We start from the raw sequence: 16,021 nt of genomic DNA, 5'->3' as shown, positions 1-16,021 counted from the left end.
CAACTTGCATCTTCATCTGCCTTTGAAGTTGTGCGCGGTATGGAAGCCTCTGTGAAACACAGGTGACAGGAACAAATGAAAATTATGCAAAGGAAGTGGTGAAGAGCATGTCACTCTCCTCTTACTTATTTGCCTTCCTGTAGCAACACAATGGATGTAGCTGTGCTTTTTCCCTGTTGCCTTACGGAAGTGTGGGGTAAGGGAAATGAGTAAGACGTAGGCGGTATTTTTACACCCTCTTACGTGAGCAGTTTAGAAGACCTTAATAATGAAATAACACTAACAAAGCACAGAAAAATATGCCTCCGAGGCAAATTTATGGCTTCCGTCCCTTCTGTGCCCCTTTACTATAACCGTCACAGGGAAACATCTTTGCAAGGAGGAGGTATGTTTATTTTTTTATTTCTCTGTTTTTAACTTTTATCCCAAAGAAGCTAGGCAACGAAATACTATTTTGTCATTGTGTTGCTGTAATATTCTTAAAATAACTCTGTGAGGGGTGGATAGACACTACTTACAAAATGCATGCTTTTGTCTCCAAAGACTGTCTTAGACAACGTTTTGATGGCTTATTAGCACGTTTTTTCTGCAATCTGAAAATAGTTATTTAAAAATATCTAAAAATGAAAAGTGACCATATTAACAGCATTATTGGGTTCATCCAAGTAGCAGTATTTTGCTTGTTACAGCAAAACCTGCATTACAGTATTGAAGAGTACCTATGTCACTTTCTGTATTCTCTTGCAGAACGCACAGCTTGCCTGGAAATATTCAGATTTTTAAACTCATAGAGCAAATCTCTATACAGAGTAAATTCCTTTGAGTAGTACTGCATTTAAGTACCAGTTGAATGGAAGTATTTATGTGTCTTTTCTCTTATTCCAATTTTAATACTGAGGTAGAATATTTCACAATATCCATAATTCTCTAAAAATGTCAGAGGAATGTAAGCATAAATTTATCCTCATAGCACATAAAAAATGTAAGCAATAGTTACAGCTCTAATACTCCCCTACAGGCAAAAATAATTCTCTAAATGTCTCAGAGGTAAAGCTGGGAAATAAACTCAGAGGTCTAGTCTTAAGATGCCCAGCATTAATAAGGTATTCCCTCCCTGCCCATCCCCCCCTCCCAAGGTGGGGGGGGAGGGTGAAAGTGTTATTTTTGTTTGTTTGTTTGTTTTCCAGTAAGAAACCTTCCTTTCCAATGGTTATAAAAGTCACAGCATTATCAGACATGATAAGCTACATGGTCATATATTACTTACAACCAGCAGGTTATTGGGCAGATTTTTTCTTGTCTAATCAGTCTCTTTTATTCTCTAATCAGTCTGAATGAGAATAGTCACTGCAGCAGGATTTCAACCTAGATAATATTTCCAAATTTCTAAAATAAACATTGTCAGTGGACATTTCTCAGGACTGAGCATTTTCAGAAAAAAAGTAATTAAAATTGACTTATTCTGCAGTATGAAGTCCAGCTGTAGCCAATTTTCATGGAAAATTCTACAATGCAGAAAGAAAACAGCTTTGCATGGAAATACTTTGTTTCGTTAAGATTTTGGTCAATAATCTGCACAGCAATTACTTGAGATGGAAAAGAAAGTTTTTCCCACCACTGAGGAAAAAAAGTACAGTTCTACTGCAACTGCTTTTCTAAAGAGAAGAAATATATGATAATACCACAGGTATAAGAAAGTGAAGGAAAAGATATTTTCAAAAATAGTTTTGTGATTTTCATAGAAAAAGAAGAAAGGCAGCATTTCTGTGTAGTAGTTACATGTGGATTCCAGATAAAGAGAGATGCAGAATGAATTATTCCTCCTGAATTAAAGGCAGAAAACTTTGTTATAGAGGGATGCCTCTAGGCTGGTCATCCTGACCTATCTTTCCAGTGACTGGTGGGAAACAAACAGAGTGAAGGCTTTATTCATCACATCCTAGCTTGAATAAGCAGTCTTAAGTATTGTTTCTTTCCGGCCACTATAAAGGCAACATAGAATTACTGGCTCCCTTGTGGGCACAGCTATACAGCACTTGTATAATGTTAAGTGAGATGAACTCCACCCTGCAGTCTGGTGGCATCTTCAGAGTTAGGTTAAAAGGTTAAAGCAATTTAATTTCTTTTTGTTTGTTTCCAATAGTAAAGTATGATGTTTTAATTCCAAATATGTGATTTGTAATCCTTTACAAATTATGTGATCTATTGCGTCCAAGAGCTGAGAAAAGTTTATGCATTTTCTATTCAGGAACTTTTGAATAAAAAGTAAAAATGGTCTTGGACTCAAGGCCCAGAAGTGAGATCCAGTCCTTCCTTGTTAGCAATCCTGATTACCACAAAGAATGCAGAGTCAAATTTATTTTCTTTGACATTTTTCTGCAGATACAACTCCTACAGTTTATAATATCCACAGAAGTGATGGAGCTAATCTAAGTTGACTCAAAGAAAGCAAAGAAAGAAAGATAGATAGAAGCAAACACACAAACAAAGTAAAGAAAACACTGTTTGCTTAAAATAATGTGTTGTTATAGAGTTGGGTGCAATCACAATCGTCACATCAATTCCACTCAATTAAGTGCCCTACCTCTTTCACAAAAAGATATAAAGAATGCCCCCCCCCGAAAAAAAAAAAAAGAAAAATCATACATAGTTAAAGATACTAAAATATGGGGAAATAAATTATTCATGTTTGAAACAAAGGATGCTTGTGAGGATATTATATACAAGCTAGTATAGTTGCTTGTGTATTTCATTATCATTATTAAACAACTTAGGAGGCAGTTCAGAAGAAAGAGTGCACTACAGAGAAACTAAGCTGTCCTTTGGCAGCACAGCATACAGAAAATGATCATGACAGTATGGTCTTACTTTTTTTTTTTTTTTAATGAAATAGTGATAAAGAAGTTATCAATACAGGGTTATTAAAAGAGGAGGTGTTAAGCAAGATGCCACTAGAACAATTTAACTAATTCTCAAGCACAAACTGGAAGGAGAAAAAAATCAGTATCTCACTGAAATAATGGGAGAAACATCTCATGAAGACTTAGTTCCATTCCAGATGTTATTAAAAATAAAAGTAAAATTGTAAAACTAACACTGTAGGTGAATACAGTAGGCTCAAAAATCAACAGCATCTTGAAGAAAGGTTAGCCATAATTTTGTACACCAGAGAAAGGTGAATAAAGAAGAAATTAAAAATAAATCTCCACAAAATTTGTAATGAAAGTCCTATCCACAAAGAAAATGTCACTCATGCATGTTTGAGTGAGCTTCCCAGTGTGTACTTGATTTTGATCTGAATGTGACACTTTACAGATGGTCATGGCTGGTTTGTATACAGAGTAACGTTGTGGCTGCAGAACTCAGGCTCTTAAGTTTAAAGAATATTTGAATATGTCTCTATATGCTTCTCTTGGATATAAAAAGCTGAAGCCATCACTGGAGTGGCCAAGGAACTGGTTTCATTTGCCTTTCCTTTTACCACAGTGCCATCTTAGGAGTTCCCTTCACCCTATGTCCTGTGTTCCCAGTCAACTCAACTGTTTGTTGGGACACACCTAAACCAGATTGTTGTCTAATCTGACACCAGAATAGCCTTTTTTTCTTTTTATTTATTTATTTATTTTTGATTTGTAGCATCACCAAAGGCTTTACAAAACCAACACCTCTAAGACCCTTGTACAGCACCTGTTATCAAACTTCAGACTACTGCAGTTACTTGACGGGAAGAAAACTTCCCTATTTCCATTCCAGTAATATTTCCCTTTTGTAAATGCAGATATGAAGTGCATAGATTTGATTGACCCAGGGTCATAAAGTGAATCTGTGTCGGAAGAGACAACTGAGTGAAGCTGTCTGTCACCTTACTACTGAACCATACTCACTGGACTCTCAGGAGTGGGATGTTATACATATATATAAATATGTATATAAGTTGGGATATGTATATAAGTAATCATTATGATGAGTGCTTACATGTCTCTAGCATCTAGATAAGTTCAACATTTCTTGCAACAGCAGGAGTAGCTCAGATAGTTCTCCTTAGATAGCTCTTGGTTGCTAACCCACACCATCATCTCAGGTGAGTTTGTTCCATTACTTATAATAAAAGGTGCAAAGATAGATGGAAAAGCAATATGAAATAAGAACTACTGGGGTGGCAAAGCATTATTGGTTTTGGAGATGATCACTTCTTCAGCTCAGCTCACTAGGATGCTCTGCAAGGAATGGCACAGCCAGGGAGGCAGGATGGAATCAGGAAGGGGCCACGGAGGATAGAGAAGGACAGAAAATGCTTAAGCCAACACTACTGTTGAAAGAAATGTTGTTGAACTGAGCTCTTGAAAGAGTTCCAGCCTTACTCTTGGAAGAGATGAAGCTTTCCAGAGATCCAGGAGTATTATGGCAAATTTGTAGTCTCTTGAACCATTCCACTTTATTTCCAAAGGTATACAATTTAGATGGTTGTTACTCTTGGGACTTCTTTGCAAGATCTTGTCCCTGATAACATTTCCCGTAGTGTCTGCTGACTACCCATGTGGTGAGTGTTAAAGGGATATTTCCACCGAGGTGTTCTGAGTGATGTGATTTTATTCCTCTCTCTATATATCTAGCTAAGGTATATAACATTGTATTAGGTCTTCTAGATAGCAGCCTCATTGTATTAGGTGTCCCAGATAGCAGCCTTTGCCTCTGGAAACTTTGAACAAGGCCACATTTATTATGTGCCTACATTCTTAGTATGTTCAAATGAAAAAGAAAAAAAAAAAATCCCTTCTGTAGAGTAGTCCCAAAAACCTTTATACAGCACAGTAACTGCCTGAATCTAGCCAAGAAAAAATATGAGGTACAAGGTATAAGAGTGTATCCTTGAGCACCTTTTCTGGAGAAAGATTACTTTTTCTCACATCACTGCTGAGGACAGAAAAGGATCCAGAAGGAAAATACACCTTTTGAATTCTCTCCTTGCTCAACCAAGGGATGTGGCGGAGGCCAAATAAATCATAGAATCATTAGGGTTGGAAAAGACCTCCAAGATCATCTGGTCCAACCGTCACCTTATTACCAATGTCACCCACTAAACCATGCCCCTAAGCACCATGTCTCAACCTTTCCTTAAACACCCCCAGGGACGGTGACTCCACAACTAAAAAAACAGATTTATAAAGGATGGAAGAAATTAATGGGGGATCAGGCTTTCTCAGACTGCTAAGTACAGTGATCGATGAAGTAGCTCTTAACTTTGAAACCCCTTAGGACACTTCTCACCAGTAGCTGAGAGACTGTATAAGTGAAGGCTTGTTCTGTGCTTTCTCTTTCTTTTTACTTTTCTCCCTAAGAATTCACTGATATCAGTTTTGGTCTGCTCAAATACAGCATTTTGTTCGAAATCAGTGCTGTCGGCTATGTGATCAGTTGCTCTATGGGGAAATAAAGAAAAAGAGGCTTCCAGCTTGGACTGCAGTAAAGCTTGGACAGGAGACAGCCAATTTTTCTCATAAGATGATGACTTCTTAACATTGTTTGGGAACAAGTGTTTGACATAGGGGGTGCTTTAAGGCTCACTATGAAGGTACATCCAATGGTAGGCAGTGATGGTGCTTAAGCTCAACGATTCACTGTCTTGGAAAGCTGTGATGCAGTCCTTCAGTTCATGATGACAGTAGCTGCTGCATGATTATTATTTCCCGTTGAAGATCTTACCTTTTGATAGGGAAGACACAACACATGGAACTAATTCCTCATGGGAATATACAACCTGAACAGTTCTTTGATGTAAGCAAATTATCAATTTACACTTCATTTTTTTCTTGTTTTTGCATTAATGACATAGATATTTAGGCATATCAAGTCCTGTGCATTCAAAATTCCCCATATCCTTGAATCCAAAGTGCCTTAGTCTTGAACAGATTAACAATGCTTCTAAATTCAAGATTGAAAATACGCCATTCTCTCCTCAAAATGATGACAGTTCTGCAGGAGCTAGTTTTGGGAAACAGTCTCAGGGTAAGATTGTAAGCATCTAATTGTTACACAATGAAAGAGGTGGAAAACTTATTTTAAATCCTTAGTCCTTTATAAATCAACCAAACTTCACTGCATAACACAGACACAGGATAGAGAACTTTCCTGGCTCATAGTTGCAGAATTTATATTCCATTGTAGGCTGGACCTTAGACAAACTGAGGATCTAAACAAAGGACTCAACAGTGACCGTCTTCATTAGTAGTCTCCACTACATCATGTCCCTGAGCTGATTAAATCATAGTGAAATTTTCAGTATCTGTAGCAACGGTAGATAATCCTCAGACTCAACACAGATAAAATCACTGCTACGTTGAAGTAAACATGTAATTGCAAGACCCAACTAGTATGCAGTTGGTTTTGCTAATCAGGTGCTTAAAAAATCACTAAATAGGCATGCAGAGCTCTACAGGGTTTAAGCAGTTACACAGTCTCTCCACAGAATTGATGTGGGATATTCTTCATCTGTTTGCAGACATGAATGGCACAGCCATAGAAAATTTTATCTGTGTGATATATAATGTTTCCTTCATGAACTGCACTTGGCATGTGAGCAGGACAGCTCCAGGAGATACCCAATATTTCCTGTACTGGAAGAGCTCACGGTAAGTAGGTCTTCTTGAGTCTTGGGAATTTTGAACTCTGGTCTGACATGTGACATTGCTAATATTTAACTGAAGCAATTTGTCATATACAGGAAAGAAGATTTCATAGGATGCCAGAATTATGTCAAAGATAATTGTGGAAGGCACACCGGATGTAGATTCCAAAATGTGACAATAGAGAATAAGAGTGCTTATTTCCTGGTAAATGGAAGTGGACAAAACATTCAGTCCTACAAGAATATGATTGCTCTGTACAAAATTGGTAAGGATGTATATTTTTTTCAATTTTATTTCATGAATCATAGAATGGCCTGGGTTGAAAAGAACCTTAAAGATCACCTACTTTCAATCCCCCTACTCTGGGCAGGGTTGCCAACCACTAGAGCAGGCTGCCCAGAGCCGCATCCAGCCTGGCCTTGAATGCCTCCAGGGATGGAGAATCCACAGCTTCTCTGGGCAGCCTGTGCCAGTGCCTCACCACCCTCTGAGTGAAAAACTTTCTCTTAATTTCTAACCTAAATCTCCCCTGTCTTAGTTTAAAACCATTCCCCCTTGTCCTATTACTATCAACACATATAAACAGGTGTTCCCCCTCCTGTTTATAGGCTCCCTTCAAGTACTGGAAGGCCACAATGAGGTGTCCCTGGAGCCTTCTCTTCTCCAAGCTGAACAAGCCCAGTTCCCTCAACCTTTCTGCATAGGAGAGGTGCTCCAGCCCTCTGATCATCTTAGTGGCCCTCCTCTGGACGTGTTCCAAGAGCTCCACATCCTTCTTGTGCTAGGGGCTCCAGGCCTTCACGCAGTACTCCAGGTGGGGTCTCACAAGACCAGAGTAGAGGGGGACAATCACCTCCCTCTCCCTGCTGGCCACCCCTTTTTTGATGCAGCCCAGGACATATGGCCTTCCAGGCTGCAAGCGCGCACTGACAGCTCATGTCCAGCTTCTCATCCATCAGGACCCCGAAGTCCTTCTCCACAGGGCTGCTCTCAAGTTCTTCTTCGCTCAGTCTATATAAATACCTGGGATTTCCCCAGCCCAAGTGCAACACCTTGCACTTGGCCTTCTTGAACCTCATTAGGCTCTCATGGGCCCACTTCTCCAGCCTGTCCAGGTCCCTCTGGATGGCGTCCCTTCCCTCTATTGTATCGACTGCACGACTCAGCTTGGTGTTATCTGCAAACTTGCTGAGGGTGCACTCAATTCCGTCGTCTATGTCATTGATAAAGATGTTGAAGAGCACCGGTCCCAAGACTGACCCCTGAGGGACACCACTTGTGACTGTCCTTCACCCAGGCATAGAACCGTTGACCACAACCCTTTGGCTGCAACCAGCCAACAAATTCTTTATCCACCTAACAGCCCATCCTTCAAATCCATACCTCTCCAATTTAGAGAGAAGAATGTGGTGAGGGACCATATCAAAGCCTTTGCTCAAGTCCAGGGGGTTGGAATTTAAATCTCCTCAGAACAGATTTTTTTATTCCTTTTCCTAGTCTTAATGGCTGAAAAGCCAAATGTACAAGAGTGAAAAAAAATGAACGGAGAGACAATCTGAAACCACAGGTCAGATAACTTTGAACATTTCAGTCAAATATGTGTTCTATGAAAGAACAAGCTCATCTTTTGGAATTAAGTAGCTATGGATGCCTGAGTGGGACTAACTAGATGTTAGGTGTATACCAGTATCTCAGAATTCTGAACTCTGTTCATCCACAGAATACAAAAGAACCCAGTGCCTTAGTACAATGAGTAAAATATTTTTTTCCTTTTTTTTTTTTTTTAATGGAAGGACAAGTTTCTAGTTAGAAAAAGAAAAAAAAAAGGAAGGAAATTGATTCAATTTAATATGAACACAAAAAAAAATTGCTGCTGAGATTAAATTTCTCAATTCACTAAAATATTACAGTGGGTTTGTTTCATAGAATCATAGAATCATTAAGGTTGGAAAAGACCTCCAAGGTCATCTGGTCCAACCATCACCCTACCACCACTGTCACCCACTAAACCAGGTCCCTAAGCACCACATCCAACCTTTCCTTGAACACCCCCATGGACAGTAACTCTACCACTTCCCTGGGCAACCCGTTCCAATGCCTGACCACTCTTTCTGGGAAGAAATTTCTCCTAATTTCCAACCTGAGTTTGTTTGTTTTAATTTCATTTTACCTACAGTTACTTCTGATATTCCAGGCTGCTCAACTGGAGTGTTAAATCAGGAAGTTCTGCTTTTGAATATGGGGTGAATCTGGTAACTCTCACAAAGCTGCATTACAACTTTTTAAACCAGTTGCTTGAACAGCCACCTAGCCACCTATATTTTAAAAAGACACAGTAAAAAGACTTGGTTTTTAATCAGTTGTATTCATAGATGCATAATAATTTTATTCTTAATTAAATTATTTCAGAGAAGCTCACCCCTCCATTAAATGTCACTGTGAACTGTACAGGACTTTCTCATAGTTGTGAAATTAAGTGGCAACCACCTCGTACAAGTCATGTGAAAAGAAACACTTGTTTCAAATATCAAGTTGTCATAGAAAAGAAGGTAAGAAGAATTGATTATAACACTTAACTCTTTTTGTCTGCTTGTATTTGCACACACACTACCATACAACCGATCCCCTGTTCTTCTGTTTGAGTGACCCCTCCATTTTTTATACAAGGTATCCTTGCACAGTTATAGGAGTGCTTTCAGTCAGCTGGCCATTAAAGAAACTGGGCAAGGATCCCCACGCTGAGGGTGAATACACAGAGCTAAATCTTCCTCACCATTACCACTACCACCTCCCTCCCCTCCCACCTCCCCCCCCCCAAAAAAAAGAAGAAAAAAAAAGACACCCCAGCTTGGCCTTCTTGGTTTTGCTATGTGTGGAAGTTGCCTGACATGAACATAATTCTGCTAAAGGATGTAGTTAGCCAATAAAGTGAGTTACATAGTGAATTCAGTGTGTAACTGGAATTCTTGGATTGTTGCAAGGGCTCAAAATTGCCTAAAATTTTAATTTTAAATGGAGCTAGCTGGTTTAAAGATCAGAAATGTATGATGTTACTCATTTGCAGTGCACTAGAGGAAAAAAATTGAGTGATGCAAAGTAGAAAAGTGGATAGTTTAAATAGATAATGCTAACAGCAATATTTAACATGCTCATCTTATAGCTTGTGCCAAGTTCTCCCTAGTGGTTTTGTTTTTGTTTTGTTTTGTTTTGTTTTCTTGTGTGTTTCCTGTTTTACTGTTAACTGGAATTCTGTAATTCTTTTGTATGCAGCTTTTGTGCAAACAAGCATCCTCCCAGATCCAACTGTCTACTTAGATGACCTCAAAGTCTGTACCTTATCTGATTCTGAGGTTTAGCTAAAGTAGGTCTGCACCTTATATACAGTTGTGAATTTCACTGCAGCTGTCACAATCAGATATAAATGGGCAGAAATACACATCAGTTCATTGTGGGTTGTGGGAGGGTTTTTTTTTCTTTTTCTTTTTTTCGCATTCAGTATATTTTTTTGTTAACTTAAAGTGGAAAGAACCATCCATGTCTTAATAAATATAAATATATATATATAGTCATGTTATTAGAACAGAATATCCAGGTTTCCCAGAACTTACCTATATATGTTTGTTACTATACATTTTAATAATTGCAAGTATTTTGATGATATAGATGAATACACACAGTAGTATTATATCCATCAAAAATATTGCTTGAAATATTTGTAGGAACAGTTGAATTCATTGTTCCAAAGGTAAAAAATAAAAATTAAAAGGAAGACATAACATAACTAATTAAAAGATTAACAGTGCAAAAGTTACAAAGACAAAAGTTTTGATGGAGAAAATATTGCCCCAGTTTGCTAGGATTTTTTAAGATACTCTTACGTACAAGTGAAACATACACTTTTCATTTGTGGGCAACCTGAGCCTTTTGTTGTTGTTGTTATTGTTTAGTTCTTTGATTCACAGTTCTGCAATCAAAATTAAAGTGTACATTACTTTAGAGCATTAGTGGTAAGCAAAAATGTTTCAGTGGAAGAACTGTTTAACTTCATGTTCTATAAAAGAAGGCATATGAAGCATGTGGGTTTTTTTGTTGTTATTGTTTTCTGAAAATCAAACATTCATAAGGCAAGACACCTTATTATAAAGAAACAAAAGGAACAATCATAAACATTCAAGTTCTCTGTTGTTGCTAGGCTGATCCTGAGAAAGGCATCAAAGACACATCTAAAATGGTAAGTCTTTATTACCCTATTAATCTAATATTTATGCTGGGTTGAAAAGCCATCTATATAAGAACATACTCCAATCAAATTGCCTTGGTTTCAGTATACTGTGTATGCTTCTTATTGACAAGTTTCCTCAACATAGTTTTAAACTGTTTATAAAATATATTCCTGCATATATGAAACTTTATATTATTTCTTTGCAAGTCACAAAATCTTCCATTTTACAGTTCATTGTACTTAGCAAACTCAAACTTGTGTATAAATATGGATCATAATTCCACATTGTTGTTGTAGACAAGAAAAAAAAAAGGAGAACTGTGGAGATTTGTACTTTATTAATGGTATCTGGGAGAGGTTGAGATGAAGGATGCAGGAAAATGTCAACTGAAAGATTAAATCAGTATAAAGGAGGAAGAAGAAGAAAAAAAAAAAAAGCATGTTTTCAAGAAAGCTCAGTACTCTTCTGAGAAACATTTCCATATATGTCAAATGTTTCATTTCTATGTAATCTGGTTGTTAAACTTTACTTCAGTTTTGAAAACAGTTATGGGAAAGGGAATGCCAATTCTTCAAAGAAGTTCCTGCTAAAAGACTTACAGATTGAAAATACACTATTGATTTTTTTTCCAAAATTCTGCTCTTTAGCAGAGGTTAAATGCTGCAAATTTCATCCTCGCAGCATCACCGAAAAAAATGTTCATACAAAAGGAATTAAGATGGAACAAGCTAATTTCTTAAGGGATGATTTTCTATTTGTAATTTCACTCATCTGTTGATAGATACGTGTGCAAAATTTGTAAGTGTCTACATCATTAAATGAAGCAGACACATTGTCATCTAGCAAAGAAAAAGCTCTCAGTCTAGTTGTTTTCCTATTTAGGAAACAAACATCACTGGAAACTCCTACATATTTGACAGCTTCAATGCAGAAAAAAGATACAGCATCAAAATCAGAGCTACTGACAATGGTTGCTTAGTGAGCAAAAACTGGGGGGAGTGGAGTACACCTGTAGAGTTTGGTAAGAGTGAAAATCATTTTCTTGATCTAATTTTCTCTCAGATATTACTTGTCTGCCTCACTTCTTACTTCTCAGATAGAAACATTTTTATATTTGCAAATTTCTTCAATTTGCTAGGATGAAAGGGGCAAAGAACCGGAATATCTCTTAATATAAGGGAGGTTTCCAACCATTCTGTTGTGACAGTTAATTCTTCTTGCAAGAAGATAGTGAATAAAGCATATTTTTTCAGGTCTTCATTGCTAGCTGTTTTCTTTCTTCTATTTCTACTTCTGTCTTTATAAACTTCTCATTTCCCTGTTGCTCTCTGCCACCTTGAATTTTGAAGTACTCGGTAGGCCTCAGAACCTCTCAAAATGCTTGGTAGTCTCAAGTTACTGGAGATGGCCCACATACCATCTGCCATCCTACTCTTTCACGTTACAGGATCATGAGGAGCTAGGCTAAGGAAGAAGTGACTTCATACTGGTGTTTCACATAGTTGAGCAATCTTTCTTTTTCTGTGATACTAAACAACATTTTGATGACTACATGTCTTTCAGGAGGAGAACAACTTATGTCTACTTCATCATATGTGCTACTTCTGGTATCAGGACTGGCAGCAAGTATTGTATTTTTTCTCTGTGCAGTGTAAGCTTTGTTTCTTGTGCATTTTTTTTATTTTTATTTTTATTCTGTACCTGAAATAACTCCTCTTTCTCCAATAGAAATGTTCTGGTGTCTTTTAAGGAGGGGGGAGGTGGGAAAATTATTGCAGGAGTCATGACACCATGGACATTCCTCAAGTGGGCTCTACATTTCTGATTGCCAACCTTTTTACTTTCTTGATCAACATTGCACAACTCCTTTCAAGACAAGGTCTTATATCAGTTCCCCTTTCCTACTTTCAGATATTGCAATGTAGAGGGGTGGCATGTAAAATTTCCTTGTTTTAAGAATATTTCTCTTTAAGAGGATGAAAAAACTTCCTATGATTTTTTAAAAAGTCATAAAATAGATTATTATAATCCAAATTTTGAACAATGAACTGATGCCATTGTTTTCAATTCACATAATTTTTAGTTAATCTTTCATTATTTTTGTCTTGGAGGAAGAAAATGATAACTCAGGAGTATAATAATAATATAGTACATTTTGATATGTTTGCATACTGAGTCTTTTCTTCACCACCCCTTTTTGTCACTGTAGAAACATTTATTTGAAAATAGTACCTGCTAGAGTACTACAGCCAAAAGACCCATTCCATGAGATCGCTCCAATGAATTTCCAGGTATATTTTCCTTCCATTTGTCTGAAATTTGTTGTAAATGAGGATCCATTGCAGTTTCAAAGGTATGACCTAAGTGTCAGAGAAATGTGTAGAAGCACAGATTTTTTTTTTCCTTCTATTGGTGTACTGAAAGAGGAGTTCCATATGAAAATAATGCTGAGCCTAAGCTCAGCACAATAATAACGTAGATCCAGGCTGCTGCTCAGCTATGGGGTGAGAATGGACAGAGAAATCTACTTCTGGTCAAAAATACTTGTGTCATAGCAGATGCTGAGACCACGTTAATATTTGGCAACACTGCTTAAGAAGTGAAGTTTTTGAGGTTATGGTAAGAAAGCACAGTAGAGAGCTAAGAGATTCTAGCTTACGCAGAGTGCTTGAGAGATTCATGAGAGCAAGGAACAGATTGCAAGTAACAGGGGAACTGACAGTCTGGAGAGCATTGTGCAAAACTTGCTGCAATTCAGAAAGTATTTGAGTTGGCTACAGACAGGCCTGGAAGCAAGAACATGTGCACAAGGAAACACTGGATCACTGGAAGCCTCTCTTAATCCTTTTAATTTCAGTTCCTTAGTCACACGAACTTTCCAATGTTAAAAAAAATAATAATAAAATAAAATAAAATAAAATTAGATTTCTGGCTTTTGAGTGGAATAACCCCAGGCACCAGTACAGGCTGGGGGGTGACCTGCTGGACAGCAGCTCTGCAAAGAGAGACCTGGGAGTCCTGGTGTGCAGCAGGCTGACCATGAGTTAGCAATGTGCTGTTGTGGTCAAGAAGGCCAACGGTATCCTGGGCTGCATTTGGAAGAGTGCTTCCAGCAGGTCAAGGGAGGTGATCCTCCTCCTCTGCGCAGCCCTGGTGAGGCCACACCTGGAGTACTGTGTCCAGCTCTGGGCTCCCCAGTACAAGAGGGACATGGAGCTACTGGAGAGAGTCCAGAGGAGGGCTACTAACGTGATGAGAGGGCTGGAGCACCTGTCGCATGAGGACAGGCTGAGAGAACTGGGCCTGTTTAGCCCAGGAAAGAGAAGACTGAGGGGAGACCTCATAAATGTGTATAAATATCTGAGGGGAGGGTGTCAAGAGGATTGAGCCAATCTCTTTTCAGTTGTGCCCAGCAACAGGACAAGAGGCAACGGGCAAAAACTGAAGCACAGGAGGTTCCAGCTAAATACAAGAGGGCACTTCTTTACCGTGAGGGTGACAGAGCACTGGCACAGGTTGCCCAGGGAGGTTGTGGGGTCTCCTTCTCTGGAGATATTCAAAACCCACCTGGATGCCATCCTGTGCAACGTGCTCTAGGTGATCCTGCTCGGCAGGGGCGTAGGATTAGATGGTCTTCAGAGGTCCCTTCCAACCTCAGCCATTCTGTGAGATGTCCTTTGGTCCTCTTTGCGGAGCTCATCATGAAGGGAATATCTAGATGCTACTACTTCAGTCCTCTCACTGACAGAGTCCTACAACAGCTTCTATATAATAAATAACTACCATTTAAATAATAGGAGGTTCAAAATTGTAAACTAGTGACTAATCTAATGCATGAAACACTAATTAAATATTTTATTCTTCCTTTAATAGACAGAATATGAGAATCAATTAATAAGGCATGAAACTGAAGAAATAATAACCGTTATTGAAGAAGCGGCATAATGGCATGCAAGTGAAGAGAGTCGGATTTTTTTGTTGTTGTTGCTTTTGTTTTTGTTTTCACATGAACAATTATGTATCTTGTTGGCAATAATTTATAGGTTTTTCATATTGTCCTTCTTGTAAGCAGAGATAACAGCTTTGCCTGTAGAGGCAGCTCCTCAGGAACCTGTCTTTGAAAAACTCCTTGTATTTGCTTGCATTTTCCAAAAATATTTTCAGTTGTGTGGACTTCCTTCTTCCTATGACGATTTCTTCATTCTTCTTATGAAGACCATTTTTGCAGTGTTTTAGCAAAAATATTTCAGTAGAGCTCTGGAAGTTATTATACTACTTTTCAATCTCATCCAGAAGAATAAAATAGGAGCAACCAAATTTAAGTGTTTTATTCAGAACCTCCAGTGGTCCACTGCCTAGGAAGCAGCTTGATCAAGGCTGTAATCAGGAGTAAAAATTTATCATCTCTACGAAAACCCACTGAAAATAGGCCAAGATTAAACATCTCAAAAATGCTCACTTGCCCACAGAAAATGAATATTGTTAAAGATTTCAGGAGACAATTTTCTCATAAACCCATTTGTTGCCTCCAAACTATGTTGCTAAGTCCTTCAGCACAATATCACCTAGAGGCTGATCCTCACTATTTACAAACCCAAAGGTTTCTTCCCACTTCTCATCACTTCATATTTGTGGTAGATAAAAATATAACTTGAATTGTGAATACTAACAGGTATCAGATAACTGGGAAGGGAAGGAGGGGTGGTGTGCAATGTCAGAAATTAAACGTTTGAACTTTCAACCAGAAGCCTGTCACTTGCAAGCTCTAGTACATGCTGGCTGTTTTTATAACACCTGGACAAAACAGAAGTGACACATCCTGAACCTCTAACTAGTAAGCAGATATGAGACACAACCTTAGTGTGGAAGTTAATCATGCATTTCACTTTAGCACGTGGATCGTTTCAGTTGGGGAAACCAAGGGTTAGAGGTCATTCATAACCATGGGGTGCCCAGTGGCCCATCTCTTATTCCCCCTGTGCCTGTACACCTCATTATCGTATCCTGTGTCTCCACTTCTAAAGGCCTCTGCTGTCATCCAAGGATACACTGCATCAGTGGTGGTACCTCGGTGGTACCACACAAATATAAAAGTAAACAAATTAGCTACAAAAACCTGTTCAATGGTCTGTTACTAGCAATAGAAATACCATATTACAGGACTACATGGCT

The 16,021-nt window shown here is 38.3% G+C and overlaps 1 protein-coding gene across 1 annotated transcript; it reads left to right on the top strand.

The window, feature by feature from the left end:
- The first annotated feature begins 181 nt into the window (after positions 1 to 181).
- Positions 182 to 15,166, top strand: LOC310887150 (granulocyte-macrophage colony-stimulating factor receptor subunit alpha-like). Its single transcript, XM_083812737.1, has 9 exons — positions 182 to 385; positions 6,500 to 6,629; positions 6,722 to 6,891; positions 9,036 to 9,175; positions 10,819 to 10,857; positions 11,732 to 11,870; positions 12,413 to 12,500; positions 13,059 to 13,140; positions 14,723 to 15,166. The coding sequence occupies exons 1-9, from the start codon at positions 319 to 321 to the stop codon at positions 14,792 to 14,794; spliced, it is 927 nt and encodes a 308-aa protein (XP_083668863.1). The 5' UTR covers positions 182 to 318; the 3' UTR covers positions 14,795 to 15,166.
- The last annotated feature ends 855 nt before the right edge of the window (positions 15,167 to 16,021 follow it).

Source organism: Anser anser, assembly GCF_964211835.1.
Source record: "Anser anser genome assembly, chromosome: 1".
In the NCBI taxonomy this organism is placed as follows: Eukaryota; Metazoa; Chordata; class Aves; order Anseriformes; family Anatidae; genus Anser; species Anser anser.
This window is presented reverse-complemented; position numbering and strand designations above follow the sequence as displayed.

Excerpts from the sequence above, each read along its gene's own strand:
- LOC310887150 (XM_083812737.1), top strand. The coding sequence starts at position 319 with ATGGCTTCCGTCCCTTCTGTGCCCCTTTACTATAACCGTCACAGGGAA. Across the intron at positions 6,892-9,035 it reads GATTGCTCTGTACAAAATTG|AGAAGCTCACCCCTCCATTA; the intron begins GTAAGGATGTAT and ends AAATTATTTCAG. Across the intron at positions 13,141-14,722 it reads TCGCTCCAATGAATTTCCAG|ACAGAATATGAGAATCAATT; the intron begins GTATATTTTCCT and ends TTCCTTTAATAG.